This window comes from Larimichthys crocea, chromosome XIII (genome assembly GCF_000972845.2).
Source record: "Larimichthys crocea isolate SSNF chromosome XIII, L_crocea_2.0, whole genome shotgun sequence".
In the NCBI taxonomy this organism is placed as follows: Eukaryota; Metazoa; Chordata; class Actinopteri; family Sciaenidae; genus Larimichthys; species Larimichthys crocea.
The window spans coordinates 38,449,397-38,471,214 of record NC_040023.1 but is presented as its reverse complement, the minus strand read 5'-3'; the positions used below and the strand labels follow the sequence as shown (position 1 = coordinate 38,471,214).

The following is a 21,818-nucleotide window of genomic DNA, read 5'->3' as shown; positions in this document are numbered from 1 at the left end:
GTGTCTGACAAATTCAGAAGATGTAAATAAAAAGACCACTGGGAAGAGGAGGTTTTAAGGCCCAGGGTGTGAAGGAATGCTGACATGGAGTGGAGCTGTGAGACAAAAGTAAATCTGGGGCTGACTTTTAGTCATTGGTAAGATGGTGAGCTGGGCTTCTTGCTGTTGGACTAGTAAGTAATATGAGCTGGCTGCTATGTCTTGTGTTGTTGCTTGAGGTTTGGCTGTTAGCAAAGTTGCTGACTGGCTAGTTTTTGATCATGAAATATATAATCTTAAGAAACACACAAGTACAAGTGGTAGTGGTAGTGCACTCTGAAACTGGGGGGTGTTAAATCACAAAATTACCAATGTCTATGCAGTGTAGTTTAATAAACAAGCAAGTATTCCAACTTTAGCGGCACAGTGAAATGAAGTTTTTGTAGCTGCTTGGCACTTGTTCCATGAAAATACACACACACACACACACACACTCACACTCACACACACCACTTGGACTACAACAAAAAATTAATTTAGTTTCATGTAAAACAACTTTAATGAGCCGAGTTCAATCTTCAGATTTCTCAACTCTGACGTCAGAGCACAAATATTTCACAGATATAAGACGGACTGAGCCGTTGACCAAATAAACATCAACTGTGTCTATGTGCTTGGTGTCTTTAAGTCTATAAACATGTGACTACTGAAGAGTTACAGACTTTCATTTTTAAACAGCCGATTCCTGAACATTTATGTCAGGGTTACATAACGTGTGTTCTGGTTGAAAGAGGACTGGTGTGTGTGTTGTTTTTTTGATTGGTTCAGCTATGACTAGGCGCTGGAGGAACCGACTGAGCTGGTGCTATGCCATCAGGCTGTGAGGACGGGTCTGAAACAATAACAGAAAAAGTTAAGTGTCACCACAGTGTCACCAGCACCTGACTCAAAATAGCACGTAAACAAAATCTTGAACCTGTGGGAACAGTAAAAAAATACTCACACATGCCATTGGGAGCCCCGGGGTGTCGAGGGGCCATTGTCTGGGCATTTGCTGCTACAGGCATCATCCGGTTGGGGATGGCCTGGCCTGAGGGAGGAGGCAGGGCTAAAATGTAGTAGGAGAATTACAGATGTTAAACATCAGCGCAAAAAATGGTTTAACACACTGAACACAAAACTGGGGGTCACGTTCACCACTCTGCAGCAAAAATAAAGCACTCAATTTGTATGTATGACTGTTTAAAATGGAAAAACAAAACATAATGCTGACAAAGAATCGCACAAAAAATGTTATGCACTGAATATAATTGGAAATATCGATAAATTATGTCACTTTGTCAGGATTTGTCAGTCTCCTCAACGATAGAAAATAATAATGAAAAGTTTGTTAACCAACTGATTCAACAAATCAGATCAGAGGTTCCGGGTTGGCCTAAAATGGTTAATCTGATTTGTTGGTGTGTCATCTCTTATGAGGGTGTGTGTGTGTGTGTGTGTGTGTGTGTGTGTGTGTGTATGTAGTCAGACCTGAATGCTGCGCTGTGTATCCCGGCTGCTCCCTCTGCTGGCGAACCTTCATCTCTGCCTGTTTCAGCTGCTCCGTGTGAAACGTCTGTCGCTCTGACAGGAGCTGCTGCCGCTGCTGCTCCAGCTACATGATACAAACACACCCGCATAGACACCAAGTATTAAAGACACCTGCTTGGTTTTCAAGACATGTTACTATTGATTCTGGATAGAAATTAAATAGCAAATGTCAAAAACCAGCCATTAGAGCTTTTCTTTTAATTTATGTTTCAGGAATTTAAGCCCATACTACAGAAGGAAGCGGAATGAAGATGGGCGATATCAGGTATTATGTTCACTCACAGCCTCTTTCTCGCGGTCCATGATGGTCTCCAGCTCCTCAAAGTGCCTCAGCTTGATCTCCAACTTCTTCATCTGGGTCTCCACAAGCAGAGCCACCAGGGACTTGATCTTCCTCTCTTCTACTGCCGCCAAGTGCTGCAAAGTACACGAGACAAAGACGGGGGGAAAGTTAGAAGAGAAGAGATGACTATAAATGAGTGAGTGCACATAACAGGTACACAAAAGGGTAGTGGAGGTAAAGATAAAAGAAGCAAAACACTGAGGATGAAGAGAAAAAAGATAAGAGGCGAGGTGAGGGTAGAATAAATTGGGTGTGACAGAGCGTGGCACGGAGGGAGAGAGAAAATAAATTAAGAGACTGACTGGAAGAAAAGAAAACGACCCAATCAATCATCAGCAAATAAGGGTGGGACAAACTGATCCAATGATACGTGTTGGCAGAAATGCACTTAAAGTTCTCATAACGGCAAATGTTTATATTATTGCTAATTTTTTGGATGGATAACAGCACATGCCTGTCACGAGTGAAGGCTTGGTGGGAGTGCAACACAACCTCTGATGGTCATATTTAAAGTACTCCCTCCATCATAAAACTGTGATTGAATATCTGAACTTAAAATATATAAAGATTTTTACATTTCTATCCTGCATTAAATTCATATAATCTCTAGATAGACTGCACATGCTCAATAATATGTGAAAAGTCAGGTCTTAAATTGATGGTGCCTGTCTTGACATAAATGAAAAAAATAAAGCACATATTTAAAATGACAACCATTTCTTCACTTTATAATATTTACCTTGGCTTTTGTGGCAGCTGAGGCCAGAGCAGCCGCTGCCGCCGTGGCGACGCTGCCCTCCACCAGATCCTGCTCCATCACTCTCCCCTCATCCCCGTCTCCCTCCCGCCGCCCCTCTCTCTCGTCGTCGTCTCCCCTTCCTGGATCAGGGAGAGAATTTCCTTTAATACAGGCAGACATGCACGATTGCAAACACACGTATGAATACATATTCTGCACACAATCGCATACCGTCTCTCTCCTCTCCGAGTATATTTTCAGCATTTTCTCTTTTGACATGTTCTCCCTCCACCTTGGCCCCACTGGGTTCAACCTTGAGCCCATCCGCTATTAACGTGGCCTGAAACAGATCCACACACACACACTGAAGGTAAGCCACAAAAATCACCAGCAGATACAATAAAACTCTCTCGAAGCTCTTATTGCTGTTTCACCTGATGGGAGATGGAGTTGGTTTCCATTTTTTCTGGATCCATCGATACTGAAGGAAAGAGAACGCCAGAGTGAGAGATTATTTCAGACAACATCGAGAAATAGATCCGCTTATGTGTGATTATACGTTTTTGTAAAGTCTTACCTGTTTTGTCGGGCTGGTTGGACAATTCAGAGATCTTATCCACCGACTCCTCCTGCACTCGTGAAAACTCCTCTGAAGACAAAGATCACTACATCACTACACATACTTTATACTATCTCAAAAACACACCATAACTGAGGCTACACACAAATTAACACTCCTCCCTCCTCCTCTGTCTCTCACCCAGTGCGGCCTTAGCTGCTGATGATGCCACCCGTGGGTCCACCACAGATGCCAGGAAAGCCACAGTGCTCATGACGGGATTTTCTGACTGGCTGAAAGGCACAGGCTGGTACGCCAGCGGGCCGAGGGAGGCAGAGGAGTCTTCTAGATAAGGGTCTTCTATCGGCAGACGAAGGAAGTGGAGGATACACTCGTCCTGCGTTCTGGAGCCCACGTGCTCGGATACTTTGTTCCAGTCGTCTCTGTAGACCTCTAAGGCCTGAGAGAGGCAAAGAGGAAAGACAGAGGTTGAGAACATCGGCCTATGTAAAAGATTCTTATAAATCAAAAAACGTCCCTTTTCATGTCCAAGATGTGATAGAAAGCTAAAAACATAAATGATTATCTTACCTCTAATAGCAAGAGTGTCTCTTGCTCTGTCCATTCCCTTCCGGCACTCGCTCCTTTAGTCTGAGACAGGTGTCAAGAGAATCGTTTTAGAACAATTTGTTCTACTCTTTAAACATTTAATTGCAGAAAATGAAAGACGAGTGAAAGAAATCTGTCAACAAATAAATCTAAAATTAGTACGAAAATAAAAGGTTTTAAGACCTTTGGGTGCTTCTTGGTGTAGATGTCGGAGCGCAGACCAAAGTTCTGGCAGTCTGAAGGCTTCTCTCTGCTCTTTTCTGGGAAATACAACATGTGTTGCGAGGCCGACACCTGCAGGAGTGAGAGCGAGCGGCAGAGTTGATCAGAAGGCACACACACACACACACACACACACACACACACACACACACACACACACACACACACACACACACACACACACACAAACGTATGTTTTAAGTACATCTGTGTCGAGCTGTTATTATGTGTTTTACCTGCAGGGGTTTGTGTTGTAGGGGGGCCAGCCCGGACGGTGTGTCAGCTAAGACATTGAAATGAGGGGTGGGTGGGGGTCCCATGGGGAGGGGTCTGCTCTCTGCATCCACCTGGTAGTTAATCAAACCCCATTGCTCCAAAAATGCATGAACCCTGGATGCAAAGAATTGTTATTTTTTTACTGTGTTGCATCCTCAAAACTGCTTCCCACAGATAGAAATATGTCAACACACTGACGCATCATTATGTGCCACGTTGTGATTAAAACATAAAAGCTACTTTTGAACTGGTGACACATTGTTCTTTTCCTACCAATACCTTAATCTAATTAATTACCACAAGTTTCAGAATGCCCATGCATTACGCCTGATTCAGCAGATGGAGCCATTGAATGGCAGCCCACGCAACGCCCACACACTGAATTATACCTCATGACAGCACAGACGTCTCCGGTGAGGTTACGCCTGCAGGACGTCGAACTGAGATACTCCTGTGGGTTGAGCCGGTATGTGTCGATCATGAAGTTACGGTACGCCAGGTAGCTGCACAGTACAAGAAAGATGAAGTTTTTAAGTGATGCCGCCTTAGTCATTTGATAATACTTCAATAGTAAAGTCTAAAGTAAAAATCTGCAGTACTCACATTTCTGCAGATTTGGACTTGTTCTTTCCATTGAAGAATTCAGGCAATGCCCGTTTCTCTATCGAGTGAATGCTGGAATACATGGACACCAAAGGTTTTTAGACTATGAAGTAGGGTGTTTACTTAAGAAAGCATCTGTGTGTGTGTGTGTGTGTGTGTGCGTTACCTGTTGTAATTGAACCAAGATGTGTAGCTCGGTATTATGATATGATGAGTTTGTTCTGTGATGTTGTCCTCGCCCTCTGACAGGCGAGGTATCTCCCCTCGCCCCTCGTCATCTTCCTAGAAACAAAAGTAGTCAAAGTCAATTTATTAACGCGAAACAACGACTTGATGCCCTCCTGCAATTAAAAACATTTGGATTCAGAAAGAGAACGTTATATTTACCCTTCCTGGGAAATCGTCCTCCTGTTCGTCTGGAAAAGGGAAAAGTCAAAGGGTAAAAACTGGAGGTGCATACACCCAAACAACCATATGAAACATTTACACATTCTATATTTCTCCCTTAACATTAGCTACAACGTGTAAAAACCTACCTAGGTCAGCCATGGTCCCTCCTTTGACAGGAGTATTCTCACTGTCCTTCTTCAGGTTGACTGCAAAAGATGGAAGATAAATTAAGAAATGCTTCTGTACCAAATACTTTCATGTGATGATTTCCTGGTTACTGTTTTTTAGTGCTTTACCAATCTTGGGTAGTATAACCTCCTCCATGTTAGGAACAGGGGTAGGGTCCTCCATGTCTTTGGTCAAGTCTTCCTCTGGCTCTTCCTCCTGTTGTCCACGCCTTCTCCTGTCCACACACGCAAAACTCTATCCTGAGACTGCACACTGAAATGCCAAACCAAACATAGCCACTGCTGTTTGGTCAACAGTTGTTTCTTACCCCTTCTTTCCTTTCTTCCTGCCTTCAGAGGATGGAGGAGAGGGAGAGCGTCTTCTCTTTTTGGGGGTGGATTTGGAGTCCTGCAACAGAGGGAAGTGGGTGGTGAAAGACAAAAGAAAGAAAGAGGGTCATTAACTGAAACATTACAGACCACAACTCTTCACATTTTGATAATGAAAGTCAAAAGTCAGTTTCCTCCATTTCCCACCGAAAAACTTTCAAATGACAGCTTCACACAAACCTGGTCGTCTCGGAGATGAATATGCTGGCGGAGACAGAGTGGTACATTCCTTTCGTCCACACAATAGTCTTCCTCGTTCATCCATTCGTTGAAAACATCTGTGTCCAGAACCCAGCCAGTGTGAACCTGCAGCACACACACCCACACAAAATAAAGTATGAGTTTGTTGCATGCTGGTGTATCCCATCAAAAACACACACATACTTCATTTTAACCAAATGCTAGTATAATAATTGACCAAATCTAAATCTATAATAATTGACTAAAACATTTTTACCTGTAAGGTTACCTGCTAAATATCTGAGACCATATCATATAAAAGCCCCCCATTATTTATATATAAAGTCTTTTGTCTACTCCTATTCTAAAACGTGTGTTTAACTCAATGTAACCTCATGTTGTGAAGTGAAACATGTTGATGTATGACTTAATATAGTAAATCTAGTCAGAAACAATGTTATGTAATTAAGTATAGAGAGTGGTATACCACTGGGGGGGCTGCTTTTTCTATGTATTCATGCTTATGTACTAACCCGCCACGGCTTTTCTGAATGCGGCGGCTCTTCAACCTCTCCTTCAACATCATTTGAAGGCAGCCAACTGTCGTAACTGTTGAAAAGTGACGAGAGACATAGTAAGTAAGCATTCTGCTTATGTGTGAAGATCTGTGTGTCTAAGTGTGTGTGTGTATGCCTGTGCATTACCTGTCAGGATGCATGCCCCAATGTACCAAGACATGTTTGTCTTTCCGCATGACGGGACGCATCCATTCATCTGAGAATACACGTGCGTGAAACAAATTAGCAAGTTCAATAAGGAATTTCAACAGATAAACACAGATAAATGTACAAAGTGGAACAGACCTTCCTCTATGGAAGCAGGTGACGGGTAAATGTGGTGGCTGGCGAGCGTTCGGTCCTCAACGAGTGTACCCTGTGGAAGGACAAACTGTGATTTAGTGGCACTGATACTGAACTGCATCATCAGAGCTAAACTGGGTTTCACATCTCTTTCATAGTATACTTCCTCATGTAAACATCTTCACCTCAATCAGACTGTCTACAGCTCATTTTTAAAGCTCTCTGCAGCACTTTACCTGGTGTTTGGTGACAATATCAGTAAGCCTGCTAGCCAGCTCCTGATCCAGTATGGGATCCATATATACCACAGGCAGTGACATACAGTTGTTCTGCAGACAAACAAAACACAGAAACAAGTTAATCAGTGGTATGTCCTCGGCAGGCTTATGTATGTGTGCATATATTTATATGTATCTCTAGGTCACCTGGATCAGCGCTCGTTCAATAGCACCGAACATCTCGATGTTCCTCTCAGTTCTGGATGGATTCTGTAAGTCAAACCGCCGCCTGTGAAAAGGAAGGCAAAGGAAGACAGGTGATGTGAAGGACACTGATGTGAAAAGGCAAAAGCATTACAAGGCCTCTGCAACTCACCAGCCTTGCTCAGCTTTGAACTTGTAGGCAGTGCCAAGAATGTGGCAGAGTCCACCTCCTGGCCGGAGGTCCAGGAAGCATTGTGCCTGCGGAGAAATCAACAGTTTTCTGTCTCCTTATTGTTTCCCCTTTTCTAATGAAGACCACAGTTAAAAGAAGCTTGATGATTGCAATGCGAATATGAATATTCATTAGTTTGTCAGCTTATCTACCAATTGTAGAAGAATTAAAAAGTACTTTTGTATCTCTCCGTCCACCACTGTTACTTCTTTGGTCCCTCAAGATGTTGTTATGTAGTAGTTACTGTACTCATCAAACAAATGTATCCGGTTACCCGTCTATTCCTTTACAATTACATAGTGATCACACATTTTGGAGACTGCTTACAAAAGGATAATAAAAATACAAAAGACAGGGAGAGAGAGAGAGAAAGAGAGAGACACTCACAGGCAGTTTGGTGAGGGCAGGACTGGCAGCTTGCCTGCCAAAGGCATCCTCTTGAAACTGGAGCAGCTGCAGGGTGACTGCAGCCAGAGCCTGACACGATGGAGCATCCACCAGCACATACTGACACACACACACACACACACACACACACACACACACACACACACATTTCAATCAATTCTGGAAGAATCTTTCATCATTAGAACAACTCAACTATTGTATTTGATCTGATCAACATCTACGTCCTGGCTAAATTTCCGCTTCATCTTTCTGTTTGTTTCATTTTTAAATCAAACAGATGCAACCCTCTTTGACTCCATCACACCATATCTCGCACTTGGCCAGTGTAAACGTAGCGTTATCCAGCGTGAGAGGTTTGTTTACAGTCTGAGCCACTCGGACTGGTTAGCAGGGGGCGGCTAGCTCGTAGCTACCTTTTTGTAGTGCTTCCCGATCCACTGTCGCACCACCTCCAGCTGAGCTAAAGTCTCCGCGCTCTCCCAGAACCTGGCGGACGGACTGCTGTCTTTTTTCCGGTGTGCGGATGTTCCGCTGCCAGCTTGGCTTATCCCGGGAATCCCAAGGTTTGTTCCTCCGGACATTGTGGCCATAATAAAACAAGATTAATTTCAAAACGGGAGAACAAAACTGGCTAGCGCGCCCGCTAGCTTTGTGAGTTCTCGCCTTTTCTCGCGAGACGCGGCGCGATTGTCGCAGTCCGAGTTTTTTTTTTTTTTTTTTTTAAATATTTAACTCTCCTTTATTTTCACGTGTTTTAATTTACTTGTGTCTTTTTTTTGATTCGGTGCTATATCTTTACAAAGTATTATATGCGCAGCAGAAACAAAAAACACCTTTGTTACGAATCAGTGCTTTTACTTTGAAGTCGAACATTACAAGGAAATAAGTGCGCATGGCATGTAAACAAGTGAACTGAAGTGACATTGGTTAGTATCGACTTATACATGTTTTAATGCTCTGGTTCTGTATCCACCTTATGAATAATTGTTGGAGACTTTACTTAACATACGGTCAAATTGCATGCCTTCAGTTTATATGGAATTTTATTGCAGTAATTTCCGGTGTGTTGTAATTTTCCGACAAACAGTCACAATGTCTGTCAGGAAAAACAAACTCCCGTCCAGCAGACAAGTCTGCTCGGCATTGGCAGCGAGTTTGTTATGATACTTTTCCGTCTCTGTTCTATAATTGGACATCTGCAAACCCACAGACTCCACACACCCACTGACCAACCAGCCACTACAAACCACTCTGCGTGGCAGTGAAGCACCAGCACACTCATTCATCTTCTTACTCCCATGTTTTTTCCTCTAGGTCCTGAGATCCTATGGGTGTCCAGGGTCTGACTACCTTTGTGGAGGGGAACAGACATTTCTTCCAAGATGTGAAGTTCAGGGACAGTCGCCTGGTTATTGATGGCTGCAGTCTCTATTTCCGCCTCTACTTTAACCACGGTTTGGACCAGCAGCATGGAGGGGACTATGATGCTTTCGCTTCCCTGCTCACCCAGTTCCTCTCTGCACTGGCAACCTGTAACATCCAGCCATATGTGGTACTGGATGGTGGTAAGGATGCTTTACAACGCCCAATCATCTCCTTTATTTTAAGGAAAATCAACTCTTTGTAATTCATGATCTTAATATTTTCCAAGTATCTGATCACAGAGTCAGATGTTTTGGTCAGACGTAGGCAGATCTTTGATGAATGCGTGAGATTAAATTAAAGCAGTTTGCTCACATTTGAAAAATGGGTAAACAAGAAGTTGAACCTGCACCGGTCTAAGTTTGTCTGCACTTGTAACACCTCTTCTTGTGGTTTTAAGGGATTGACCCCAGTGACAAGAAGTTCCCTACTCTGCGTCAGCGTCTGCAGTCCAAGATAAAGGAGGCAGACAGTCTTTCCCATGGGCGCAATGGCTCTGTCCTTCCCATCCTCACAAGAGACGTCTTCATTCAGGTCCTCATCCAAAGAGGTGTCCCGCTGTTCCAGTGTCCAGCTGAGGCTGACCGGGAAATCGCATGTTTGGCTCACCAGTGGAACTGTCCAGTTCTGACCAATGACAGTGATTTTTATATTTTTGACCTGCCGGGTGTGTGTAGTGAAATTATTTTTTCTAATAGACCTTTGTAAAGAGCTTGATTTTGCTGTTATTTTACATGCCGTGTATGTGCTTTGTTTTCTTATTTTAGGAGGTTACCTTCCATTCCGCTTTTTCCAGTGGGCCAACCTTAACGGCAAAGCCTCTCAGCGCTACATCTCAGTACGACGCTACACCACTAATGGGCTTTGTCGCTTGTTTGGGGGCATGAACCGGGAGTTGCTACCCTTATGTGCTGTTCTGACTGGTAATGATTATGGCACTCCAAAAGATGCGGAAACACTTCTAGGTCTGTTAGACACGAGTGCATTAGCGAGAGGTGGTGGCAGGGGTAAAGGTATGCCTTCCCGCATCGAGGGCATCCTCCTCTGGCTGTCCTCTTTTTCAAATCCTGCGGAGGCCCTAGAGGAAGTGAGCCAGCTAATGCAGGAGGAGGGCAGAGGTGGAGGTAGTAGGGGCAAGAGAGGACAGAGGGGAGGGCTCAGTTCACAGCTGTGGGCAGCTATGCAGGAGTACCACATCACCCCTCAAAGCTCCCTGGCTCACTGGTTCTCTGGAGGTAAGGTCCTACCTGGAGTGCAGATCTCTGGGCTTCCTGAGTGTCTGTCGCCTGCTGCAGCACAGGGACTGTTGGCTCCCTTAGTGGTAGATGTTGTGGTGATGCACCGGGTCCTGCTCATCCCACAGGTGGAGAACAGCAAGTTAGCCAGCAGCCACTTTAGTGCCAGAGCTATACGGCAGGCTATGTATGGTATATTACTGCAGAGAGGTGAAGATGTCCAAGCACAGGATATAAGGGTACAAGAAAACTTCAGAGGCCGTGGTGGAAGAGGTAGGGGAGGTGATCAGGTTCGTGGAGGTAGGGGTCAGAGCGTCACTTTACCCACACAACAGGGTATCGGTGTAGCAGCCGGTGCATCTACAGTGCAGGCTCAAGGCTCTAGTGCCCCCATCTATGTAGAAGAGTATGACCGCCTGGATCTGAACTTGAAGAAAAACCAAGTTGAAGCACATCTGCTCAGAAACCCCTTACGTCTGGACACACTTGGCCAGGTAAACATGACAACAAACAATTATGTTTTACTTGAACTGCAACATTTTTGGTTTATATGGGCTGAGAATCAGTTTGTTCATATGATTTGGGTCATTTCCCAGTTTTCTCCCTTAATTTCCAGGCACCTGTGGCAGTTCGTCTTGGAGTCCTGCATGAGGTCTTGGGGGTGAAGGAATCAGCCCTGTCTTCTGTTCCTCTTCACCTGAAGCTGGTTGTAGCAGTGACAGGCTTCTGGCTGCGAGAGGCCATACCAACACCCTCACAGCCCCTGCTCCAGGCTTTGGTGCTGGGCATGGTTTACGGAGAGCTGTCCTGGAACAACCAACCTGGAGTTACCAGTTAGTTGTGTTGTATCTTTTGTGTTCCTTCCATAAATTAAAAAAAACACTCATGCATCTTAAAAACAAGGCTGTGTATCATCCTAGACCCACAGTTGAACTGGGCTGCAGAGCGTAACGTGTGGGCAGGGCTGGATCGACTGCGTGTGAGGCCGGGGGAAAGACGGGGCTTGGATGTCGGTGCGGCTCACAGTTTGAGCCAATGGCAGGCCTGCCTCTGGAGTGCACTGTGTCTTGATCAGCTATTGCTGCTGCCAATGCCGGAACCCCACCTATCATGGTAAAGCACAGCAACATTAAAGAGGAAAGATAAAAGAACTAGAGCTATTTTCATTATCGCTTAACTGTTAGTTATTTCTTTGATCATTTGATTAATTAAAAAAAAACAGGGTGACATCATTTAATGTTTGAATGATCTAGATTTTTGCCTCCCTCTCCCTCTGTGTGTGTTTGTCTCAGGTTGTACAGTGGTACCTTGGTGCATGGCCTCCTCCGGTATCTGAAAGGGGGCCGGCCTGCTGAATCCCTCCTAGTCGGGGGCTACCTGTCCGGACAACTCTACTCCTGTCTGCTGGATGCTGTAAAGAACTGCAGCTCCAAAAGCCATCATTCCTCTTCAGCAGCAGGAGGGAGGAGGAGGAGAGGCGGAGGACGGGGAAGGAGAGGAAGAGGAGGGCGTGGGAGAGGAGCGAGGGGAGGGGGGAGAGTGACTGAAGACATAAACAACAGGTTTGCCTTCCTGATGAGTGAGGAAGAGTCTGATGATGATTATTGATGAGGAGGTGGAGAATATAAATGAGCAAATCAATATAAAGCACTAGCTAGGGGCCAAATGAAGGAGGACATTCCAGTGTTTTATTAAACACAATCAGGGAATGCTGATGACTGTCAAGAGAAGAAGTAAATCTCGTTATGTTTACCACTGAGCCTCTACATGTATAACTCGATTAAGTGATGTCAAGACATGAGATCAGTTTTCCCAAAGCACAATCTTGCCATATTTAAGCAGATTTGAGATTTTATTAAAGTAATTTCATTGTAATTAAAGGCAGGTTGAGTGATTCTAGGTAATGCATTTAGAATCACTTAAACACTTTTTAAAATTCAGTAAATATCTCCTCACAGTTAGCTCTCTGTTCTGTGGCTGGACCAAACCACCCAACATCCGTGTCTGTCAGGTAATGCCAGATTATTTGCCTACGGACAATTTTACTTCCTAACTTGCCACGATATGCTGTTGTTGTGATGTTAGCTTTAAGAGCAGGAGAGTTGTGAATGTTGCTGTCGGGAGCTGATGTACTCGATCTGGGGAACCAATTGTCTTCTTTGCATGTTAGCTGCACAGCAAACATTATTTAATTACTTGCTACGGCGTACTATATCATTACTTACCCCACCTTTAATGCAACGGTTTTTACCATGACAGTTTTATTTTTTTTTAATTATTTTTAGTTACACCAACACAGGATATAAACAGTGAGATGTCTTAATTTATTGTTTCTGTCTACCAGAAGAACTACTTTATTCATTCAAATTCAATTTCCAGAAAGTTGTATGGCAGCTAGTGTCATTTTTAATGAACAATACATGGAATCTTTTGTCATTTTAATATTTGCCTTAATATCCATGAATTTGGTGCTCAAGTTTACTTTGTATATTAAAAAATATGAATCAAAACGCTTTGCTTGTGTTTTCTTTTAAATGATCACCATCAGCTAGTTTGTACTTGTAGCCATAGCTGAGAATAATTATTATAGTGTCAGTTTTAAGTTTCAGTGTGCTCCCGAAGTACTCTTGTTAAATATACACAACATAACAAAGATTCAGATATCCATAAAGGCAATATAACAACACTCCTTAACAGAACGTAATCCACAAGCTAAAAAACAACATTACAATGTAAAAAAAAAAGTCAGGACAAAGAAATCAAATAAAAAAAATCTGACTCTTAATCAGTCTCTTTTTTGGTTTTTGGAGTTTTTCCTAAACCAGTCAAGTATCCAATCCACCTCCTCCATCCACAGTCAAGAAACCCCCCCTTTCAATAAAAGTCTCCTTGTCCCTGTAAACATATACTTGTGGACAGTGTTCCACTGGCACTTAAATATAAGGACCTACAGCTAAACAGCTAAAAGTTAAAGAGAAATTTGACTGCTGGCCTTAAAGATAAAGAAGTTAAAGAACATAAACAGTTTGTTGCCTAAACACACATGTGAATATTCACATTAGTACAAGCTGTCAGGCCTTGGTACAAATCAAGACCGTAACAAAAAGTCACCTGGAGAACCTGATGCAGTAGCTGTCACAACTTAACATACTCCAAATCTCTCTCTTGCCCTATGAGGATGATGAGGTTGAGGCAGATGAAGAGGCAGCAGATGCAACGTGGGACTGAGAGTCTATCAGATCCATGTCTTCGTCTTCATTGACTCCACACGTGTCCACCACGCAGATCAGGCAGCTGGTGACGGGAAACGCTCGTACCTTGCTGCAAGTCACCCACCTGAACACACAGGTGAAAAAAATGATTTATGGGAAGCATGAAACAGGAAGATCCAAACTTTCAGTAATGGTGGCGTAAACGTCATTATTTTGAGACAAATTGCAACTCAAATGGAGTATATTAGGCACTATATAAATCTAATGATCACCTAAGTCAAAGCATTAGTTATGCCTGTTTAATAAACACAGTTATATCTATTTTTTTTATTTATTACTTTTTTAGTGATATTTAGCTAGTTAATACACCAACCTTTCAGTATCTGTGTGGTACTCCAGGACGTGACCGAGCCGACCCACCCCTTGGAACCCTGCCAGCACATAGATGACATCACCAACGGCTGCACACTTCACTGTTACACCTCGCCATGGCATTGCTGCAGCAGCACGCCACTCGTTACTGGCAATATCGTAGTACTCCACTGAGTCGAGTCCACCTAGGGAATAAACACAACCAGAAACTGCATTATTCTCATGCTACTGCGTTCAGTTATGTTATTACAGTAATATTCAGTCTCCGTCAGTGGATAGTAGGAATGCGTTTTTGTACCCAGTGCCCCCTGCCCTCCAACAGCATAGATTCTGTTGTTGACCACCACCAGCCCATGATTCTTCCTGGCCTCTCTCATCCCACACAACTCCCTCCATCTGAGAGAAAAGAAAAGGTGAAGAGCGTAACAGAGAACACAGATGATTAGCAGCAGTGCAACATGACGTATGTGATTTACAACTTGCTGAACGTTTGTGTCACTCACTGTTGTGTGCTGGGGTCGTAAACCTCACAGTTGTTGAGGACCCTGCCAGACAAATTGTTGCCCACCGTTCCACCGCAGACGTAGATGAGCCCGTTGGCCTCCACTGTGCCGTGGCTGCAGCGGGCCATCAGCATGCTGGTCTTCACCTGCCACGACTCTGTTCTTGTGTCGTAGCATTCAAAGAGGTCGAGGGCAGAGCTGCCTACAGACACATATGTACAGGACATAACAGCATCATTAAATGCTTCCAGGTGTGGGATGTTTTTCCTCCCTGAAGGATCATCAACAAGATTTTCCCCAATACTTATAAATCCTAATGGAAGTGTAAACTACACCAAGCTTAATTTAACCATCCCAGACAACACAAGCCTCATCAGTCTCATGTTCACCCCTTCCCCCTCCCTGTGCTCACCCACTTCCGACCCTCCAGATGTGTAGATCTTGCCCTGGGCGGCGCAGGCTGCCAGGCTGTCACGAGGTGTTGGTGGACCCAGCTTGGAATACCAGCTGTCTTTCAGGACGTTGTAGCAGTCCATGCGCTTGATGGGGAAGAGCTGTGACCCACCCAGGATGTAGACCACATTGTCCCAGAAGACGGCAGTGGCGTCCCGGCGCTTCTCGAATGGGCAGCGGATGTCTGTCCAGCTGGAGTCCTGCATGGAAAGCCAGACTGTGACTAAGCCTAACGATACAAAACTATAGCTATGTTTGTTTCTGCAATATCTGATCTAATTAATATGAACTATAAAAAAGTTTTTTTCCAAGGTTGGAGTTCTGAAGTTTCATAATTGAATACTATATATCAATACAATAAATTTGTTTGCATGTGGAGACTAGTACCTTGGGGTTAAAGTAGCGGCAGGACTGAGGCTGGGAGCCTCCAAATAGAGCAATGCGGTAGTCGTGCTTTTTGCGTCGTGGTCGGCTGCTCTCTCCAAGATCCTCCCGATCCTCCAGGGACAGCAGGTGGTATCGCATCCCACCTGGGACAAAGCACAGCACATTTTTGCTTGTGTGTGTGTGTGCCCAGGGTCATAAAAATACATACAAAATACAATATATATATATATATACACATCTGAACATGAAGAGCCAAAACCTTGAATCTTAACTTCAATAATAATTAAATTGTTGACCTCTTACTACTATGAGTAAGATGCAGATAGTAATTTCCCTACACATAGCAGACAATGTCAACCATTTCCTCATTACATTTAGTGTGTTATGTTTAAATGAGTCTGTGTGTATAATTCTTTCCCTCATTCCACTCACTGATGACCATCTTGAGGCACTGTGGGTTGTCCTGTATGAGGGGCTCAGCCTGCACCGTCTTGGAGAGGAAGGTTTTGGAGACCAGAGGAAAGCGAACGCACCCCAACACCTCCACCATGTACTGTTGTCGGTTACACACATCGTACTTCAGCCAGCGCACTGCTGCATCATAAATCTAAACCCAAATGCAACGACAAAACATGTGGGAACAAACTGGTTTTTAAAAGCACTTTGCATGTTTTACTTGACAAATATTTTAGGAACTAATTGTTTTGCTACATCCCCAAAAATATTGTATACTACATCTGTACCTGGGCCTCAGCACGGACAGTAAGTTTGTCCTGGTGCAGTAGATGTGTGAGCTGTGTCACATCCAGTTGTAGAAACTCATCCAGTTTGTAGACTTCAGTGAAGTGGAGCTGGAAGAAGTCGTCTGCTGCTGCCTTCAGCTCTGGACAGTCCATACAGTCTGACAGGGCGGAAATACCTAGAGGGGGGCAGGACAGCTATCAGTAAATCTGATGATATGTATGGAAAATACCTTTAATATTTAAAGAAACAATAATACTCTTGATTTTACATATCAAGCTTCTACCTGGCCACAAGTTCAAGGTACACTCGCCCAGCTGAAATCATTGCTGGCTATGGTTGTTAATAATTGTTAGTGACTCAATCAATGAAGGATCAAAGGGCTCAGCAAATTATGAGGTAAAACTATGATGAGACTTAATCTTGATTGTGTTTCTGTTCTTACCAAGGCAGTTTGTTGCATCAATTTGTCCTTTGAGGAACTCCACACACATCTTCTTCACAGGCTCAATCTGGTACTGGTTGGCTGCATCAAGCAATGACTGGACGTTACTGCTGTTCACCGAGATCCTGCCACACACACACACACACATGCATGCATAAACACACACATTTTACCATCAAAGAGGTGTTTCTTATGGAATTAGGTAAAAGGATAGACTAATCTTCTGTAAGGTTTAGCTGCTTTTCTAGGCAACTATGACGGACATGGTGTCATGATTGTCACCATTTATGCTCTACTTTAAGCCAAGATTCTTACCGAGCTGTGTAGATAAATTCAATCAACAACTCAATGATCTCGGGCTCAGCACTCCTGAGCTCCACTTCATGGGACATCGACTCCATCATTCTGGCTGGAGGTGAGGAAAAATAGTAGTTAGGAAACACTAAACATTATTATTGGGTTTTTTTTAAAGATAATTTTTTTGGGCCTTTTCAAGCTTTATTTTGATAGAGACAGCTGAAGTGTGACAGGAATGTGGGGGGAGATGGGGAATGACCTGTGGGAAGGAGCCACAGGTCGGATTCTAACTCTGGGCTTTTTCAGCAAGGACTGAGCCTTCACACATGGGGCGGCTGCTCTACCAACTGAGCTAAACACCACTAATTATTAAAAAAAAAAAAAAAAAGGTGCAATGCTATGTATTATCATTTTGTGATATTGGTTTTTGTGTCCGGAGCTAAAATAGTCAACACGTTGAGAAAAGTGTAGTGTCTCTTCCATTTAATCATTGCGACTGATAATCAAACATTTAATTACACAAAATATTAATGACAATATAGAACTTTATTTAACTTTCAATATTAAAACTGTACCGACTTTGACACTTTACAATAAAAGATCATTATTTATTGACATCTCTGCATCTTTGACCTGCGCAAAATATAATGTCCTACTAGAAAATCACAGGTCATTTCTTGGGGCTTAATGTCCAATACATCTGTCATGTCTATATGATTATGTGCTTCTGCGTCGTCAGCACTTACTGGTGAACATGAGGCTGAAGAAGTGGCTGGCAGCAGCCAACACTACTCTGTGGGCAGGAAAGTGTTTCCCTTGAACCAACAGGGTCACATCACAGAGAGTACCCTGAAGGAAACACACACAGTTAGAAAGTATCAGGACACAGGGACACACACACACACACACACACACACACACACACAGTTAGAAAGTATCAGGACAAGGGACACACACACACACACACAGTTAGAAAGTATCAGGACAAGGGACACAGGGACACACACACACACACACACACACACACACACACACACACACACACACACAGTTAGAAAGTATCAGGACAAGGGACACACACACACACACACACACACACCTGCTTCCTCAGGTTGTTCATGACTCCCATGATGCTGGACAGCTGTCTGTACTCCTCTTTGCTGGCGCACTTCCTCTCGCTCTTCTTCTTGGAGCATGATGTCGGCTTCTCTGGAGGAGAGGCCACCCCCGTCATGTCTTTGCTTGATTAATGTAACAAAGACAAAAACGTTAAACCAACGTGACACTAAAACACTTTGAGCACCACTGCCAGCAAGCAGTGTGCAGCTTGCAGCCTCTTTGTTGTCGTCTCAGACACACTGTGCTAGTGTCGCCTGCTTGAAAAGTGTTGGAGAGAGTGCTAAAATAGTGTTAAAACAGTGACAGCTTAGCAGCAGAGTGTGTTTCGTTTTGTCAGCTGCGGCTCCAGTGTGTTGTTGTGCTTTTCTTCTTCTTCTACGGTTCATACATACACGTGTATAAACATTTGACATACTCGCCTTCGCCCCCTACCGACAAACACGACACATTGCACATTCACCTGAAGGATTGCGGAACTATTTTATCCTTTAACATAGCATATCTATCTAAATAATTATTTTTGATATTCATGACAAATACATATTAGCAGTAAGTATCCACTGGAAGGGTATAATTCAGTTTTATTTAACTCAGCTGATAGCAGCAGCAGTAACTTGTCTTCCACTCTGCCGCGGCTCACCTGTCTGTCGGTGCACCTGTCAGTCATGTTCATATCAGTGCAGTACTCCTGAAAACATAACCAGGAAGCATAGTTTTTCAGGAGTCCCATGATCTTGACGTAATGTGGAATGCGGACTACAGATTGTCATTGTCAGAATTAACTGACCCGAAAATAAACTGAGAGAGAGAGACACCCGAGCTGCAGAAAATGCTCCGTTTTCTCTGCTGTTGCTGCTCCTCAAGTGAAGACTCCGAGGTATGTGTTGAGTTTTATATGAACGTTGGTGATTTGACGATGATCAGACGAGAAAACTTGATCAGTGCTTTGCTTCAGTGGATTACTGCTGCTCACTGAAAGTAAGAACGGTGAGGATCACACCCATAAAGCCTTCATGTATTTGAATCATGCTACTACACTTGTCACAGTCAAAAGTCCATGTAACAGTATTTTAATGGCGTCTTAGAAAACAAGAACAATCAGCTAGATCACAATAAATGTATTGTCATCTGTCACAAATACAGTGCAATAAACACAACCTTGAAGTATAATAAGGTCTCTCCAAAGGCTCCATGAACCATGGCAGTGAATCTTTGTCAGTGTTTAGTTTGTCCTTTCTAAATTACTGTCCAAACATGGCAGATTCTATGGAATAGGACCCGCTCCCTCTGTAGATAAGGCAACAAAACACAACTTTTTATTTTAGGTTATTAAACACTAATGAAAACATAGTTATGCATGTTATATTGAATTTCTGCCATATTATATGTATATAGAGTCCCCCTAAGTCGTACACACTGGACTTTTAGATATGGTTTGTTTGTGATGTGAAAGATAAAGACACAACATGGAGATTATGACAAGTAACTACATCCACACAGCTTTATTAGTGCTTTATAGCTCCTCCTGAAAAATGGCTATATAAAGAAAACTGCTATTTCAGAGTCAGCCTCTCCTGGATCCCAGATCATCTCATCTGAATGGAGCAGGATCAGCCAGGCAGACCCGTCAAACACACAGTGGTACATCTGTCTCTCAAACCTGTACACTTTTGGTGCATACACTTATGCATGGATTTGAACTGTTGTGTATGTTCTTTTTGTGTGCTTGTTGTGTGACACTGTTTTCCCCTCCCAGATGCACAGAGTGTAAAGAAGATTGGCAAGCTGGTGATGAGGCGAGTTTGTGTGCCGGAGCTGGACCAGAGGTTTTCTGACATGGCTGAGACCTTCAACCAACAGCAGGAGCGATATGAGGTCATGGTCAGACACATCAGGAACCTGCGACAGATCTACGGCTGTAACCACAATGATGGTCTGGCTTTAACTGAATGTTTGGGCAAGATCATACAGGAGCATGGTAAGCGACACACACAGAGCTCCCTGCCTGTTCATGCAACATGATGGCAAGTTTATTTGTCTCCATTTCCTTTGATTCTCTGTTTCAACATCAATCCCTGTCAACTTCCAGAGGCCAAGTACAGGGTCTCTCTTAAGATCCAGGGCTATGACTTCTCCCTCAATGTGGTTCCTGTGAGATCAGAGGGGGAAAGAGAGGAACAACCACCTCCACACCTGCGATTGGCTCAGGATGAACTGAAGGCCACTTCTGAAAGCGCCAAGGCCACCATCTCAAAGGGTACCACACTTCAAGAGCTGATCGGCTGGCTGCTCCGTAGCAAGGATCAAATGGCTGATCAAGTGAAAGGGGCTGCAGCAACTTACCAGGAGCAGGGAAGACTAAATGAGAACCTGAAAGAGAACATGATGGAAGTGAGGAGGGCGAAGGAGTTGTCCTTGGGATACAAACAACAGGCCGGGGAAGTCTTCACTGAGGCTGCACACATAGCAGGGGCTTATCTGTAGTTCATGCACATTTTAAATACTTTATTTGAATCCATCCAATTACAATACAAATATTCAGGATTTAAACATTTACAGAGGTCATACATACTTAATTTACTCACAATTATGGGTTTAGAAAACATGCCAACCTAGGTCAGTGCGTGAAATATCAGTATACACTCTGGTATACAGTCTGCTTTGCCATTGCAACCTCTTATATCACGTTTTGTTTTGTTCAAAGACATGCAATCATATCTGCATTTTAAGTGCTTTATAAATATAGCATGTACTCACTAAATATTTTGCTTGTGTTTACCACTTATAGTATTTGATGGGTGTGATTTTACCAGCTAACATTAGGGGGCAATACAGCCTCACTTTACTTTTCTAACAGCTACTCTTTGATTCAAATTCAGATTTAGTCTGATTATCAGGAATTGCACTACATAGATATAATCTGGTATCATAATGATGAATATATTACTGTTTCTACTCTTTTAATTGTGTACTTTATTAGACACTTACATTTTTGCAAAACTTTGCCACAAGAAAAGGTTATAGAAAGTAAATAAGTAAGAAAGTATTTTTGTTGTAAACCTAACATATTTCTTCTATAATGTAATAAAGGACAGGACACAATCTCACACAGCAGCAATGGAAATTGGAGCTGAGTTTAGTTGTGAATGTGGGTGTAGTGTTTTGTTATTGTAACACTCAGAGGGAGCAGATTTCCTGCTTATTATCATCCGCAGAGCCCTGTGCATTTATTAACTGATTAAAATCTGCAGCTTTCCATCTGCTATTAACGTGAAAGCAAACAAACACATGGTCATATGCCATCTTGCTGATTAATTTTGGAAAATCCATTGTTCCAGAGGTCATTGTCAAATGGTGATGCATTATTTATCTGCAGGAGACAGTTTTAGAGTACCGCTTTTGCCTTAAGCATTACAGATTAATTTGCCAATAGGTGTGCAGGATGTGCTGGGTAAAACATAAGAATGAGGTGTTCATAAGTCTGGACATAAAATTAAAAAGTATTTGATCGAATTTAATTTAAAATGCTTGTATATGTTACACAGATGATACAGACAACTTATATTAATTATTTTTGTCCTTCGTGACTTTAATAATAGTCCGTGCTGGTGCAAAATTGTTAAAAGATTGCAACTTATATTTATAATTAAAATGTAAATATAT

General features: G+C 43.1%; 4 protein-coding genes across 5 annotated transcripts; 2 read left to right on the top strand and 2 right to left on the bottom strand.

Annotated features, from left to right (window-relative positions):
- Positions 1-797: 797 nt before the first annotated feature.
- On the bottom strand, positions 798-8,648 carry smarcc1b (SWI/SNF related BAF chromatin remodeling complex subunit C1b). Its single transcript, XM_019264298.2, has 28 exons — positions 8,383-8,648; positions 7,949-8,068; positions 7,502-7,587; positions 7,333-7,414; positions 7,144-7,236; positions 6,911-6,980; positions 6,752-6,821; positions 6,581-6,656; positions 6,048-6,173; positions 5,807-5,886; positions 5,607-5,713; positions 5,457-5,516; positions 5,308-5,336; positions 5,087-5,202; positions 4,921-4,992; positions 4,707-4,820; positions 4,278-4,431; positions 4,003-4,113; positions 3,802-3,861; positions 3,412-3,670; positions 3,229-3,300; positions 3,086-3,132; positions 2,883-2,991; positions 2,652-2,791; positions 1,852-1,986; positions 1,510-1,633; positions 983-1,087; positions 798-871 (listed from the first exon to the last, which is right to left on the bottom strand). The coding sequence occupies exons 1-28, from the start codon at positions 8,557-8,559 to the stop codon at positions 804-806; spliced, it is 2,862 nt and encodes a 953-aa protein (XP_019119843.1). The 5' UTR covers positions 8,560-8,648; the 3' UTR covers positions 798-803.
- On the top strand, positions 8,397-13,136 carry aste1b (asteroid homolog 1b). Of its 2 annotated transcripts, none has more exons than XM_019264300.2 (7): positions 8,397-8,532; positions 9,284-9,534; positions 9,792-10,058; positions 10,159-11,120; positions 11,243-11,459; positions 11,547-11,739; positions 11,919-13,136. In XM_019264300.2, the coding sequence occupies exons 2-7, from the start codon at positions 9,297-9,299 to the stop codon at positions 12,232-12,234; spliced, it is 2,193 nt and encodes a 730-aa protein (XP_019119845.1). In that variant the 5' UTR covers positions 8,397-8,532; positions 9,284-9,296; the 3' UTR covers positions 12,235-13,136. The 2 variants fall into 2 exon arrangements, with proteins under 2 accessions (XP_019119845.1, XP_010733140.2); XM_010734838.3 differs by lacking the exon at positions 8,397-8,532 and adding an exon at positions 8,789-8,895.
- klhl7 (kelch-like family member 7) lies at positions 12,868-18,526 on the bottom strand. Its single transcript, XM_027286368.1, has 12 exons — positions 18,136-18,526; positions 17,783-17,885; positions 17,055-17,148; positions 16,740-16,864; positions 16,297-16,472; positions 15,986-16,160; positions 15,554-15,696; positions 15,126-15,366; positions 14,714-14,915; positions 14,509-14,606; positions 14,212-14,395; positions 12,868-13,962 (listed from the first exon to the last, which is right to left on the bottom strand). Exons 1-12 carry the CDS (start codon positions 18,268-18,270, stop codon positions 13,797-13,799), a joined length of 1,842 nt encoding a protein of 613 aa, XP_027142169.1. The 5' UTR covers positions 18,271-18,526; the 3' UTR covers positions 12,868-13,796.
- An 89-nt stretch (positions 18,527-18,615) lies between these two features.
- Positions 18,616-21,262, top strand: si:ch73-345f18.3 (uncharacterized). The gene is made up of 4 exons (XM_010734758.3): positions 18,616-19,032; positions 19,718-19,796; positions 19,912-20,133; positions 20,245-21,262. Exons 1-4 carry the CDS (start codon positions 18,985-18,987, stop codon positions 20,637-20,639), a joined length of 744 nt encoding a protein of 247 aa, XP_010733060.2. The 5' UTR covers positions 18,616-18,984; the 3' UTR covers positions 20,640-21,262.
- The last annotated feature ends 556 nt before the right edge of the window (positions 21,263-21,818 follow it).

Bases quoted from the DNA above. Each gene is read 5' to 3' on its own strand.
- aste1b (XM_019264300.2), top strand. From the start codon at position 9,297: ATGGGTGTCCAGGGTCTGACTACCTTTGTGGAGGGGAACAGACATTTC. The intron at 11,121-11,242 runs GTAAACATGACA...CTTAATTTCCAG, and splicing joins GTCTGGACACACTTGGCCAG to GCACCTGTGGCAGTTCGTCT. The intron at 11,460-11,546 runs GTTAGTTGTGTT...GTATCATCCTAG, and splicing joins CAACCAACCTGGAGTTACCA to ACCCACAGTTGAACTGGGCT.
- smarcc1b (XM_019264298.2), bottom strand. From the start codon at position 8,559: ATGGCCACAATGTCCGGAGGAACAAACCTTGGGATTCCCGGGATAAGC. The intron at 7,415-7,501 runs GTGAGTTGCAGA...TCCTTTTCACAG, and splicing joins TTCAAAGCTGAGCAAGGCTG to GCGGCGGTTTGACTTACAGA. The intron at 7,237-7,332 runs GTGACCTAGAGA...GTTTGTCTGCAG, and splicing joins TTGAACGAGCGCTGATCCAG to AACAACTGTATGTCACTGCC.
- klhl7 (XM_027286368.1), bottom strand. From the start codon at position 18,270: ATGACGGGGGTGGCCTCTCCTCCAGAGAAGCCGACATCATGCTCCAAG. The intron at 16,161-16,296 runs GTACAGATGTAG...ATTTGGGTTTAG, and splicing joins CTGTCCGTGCTGAGGCCCAG to ATTTATGATGCAGCAGTGCG. The intron at 14,607-14,713 runs GTGAGTGACACA...CTTTTCTCTCAG, and splicing joins TACGACCCCAGCACACAACA to ATGGAGGGAGTTGTGTGGGA.
- si:ch73-345f18.3 (XM_010734758.3), top strand. From the start codon at position 18,985: ATGCTCCGTTTTCTCTGCTGTTGCTGCTCCTCAAGTGAAGACTCCGAG. The intron at 19,033-19,717 runs GTATGTGTTGAG...CTGCTATTTCAG, and splicing joins CCTCAAGTGAAGACTCCGAG to AGTCAGCCTCTCCTGGATCC. The intron at 20,134-20,244 runs GTAAGCGACACA...GTCAACTTCCAG, and splicing joins CAAGATCATACAGGAGCATG to AGGCCAAGTACAGGGTCTCT.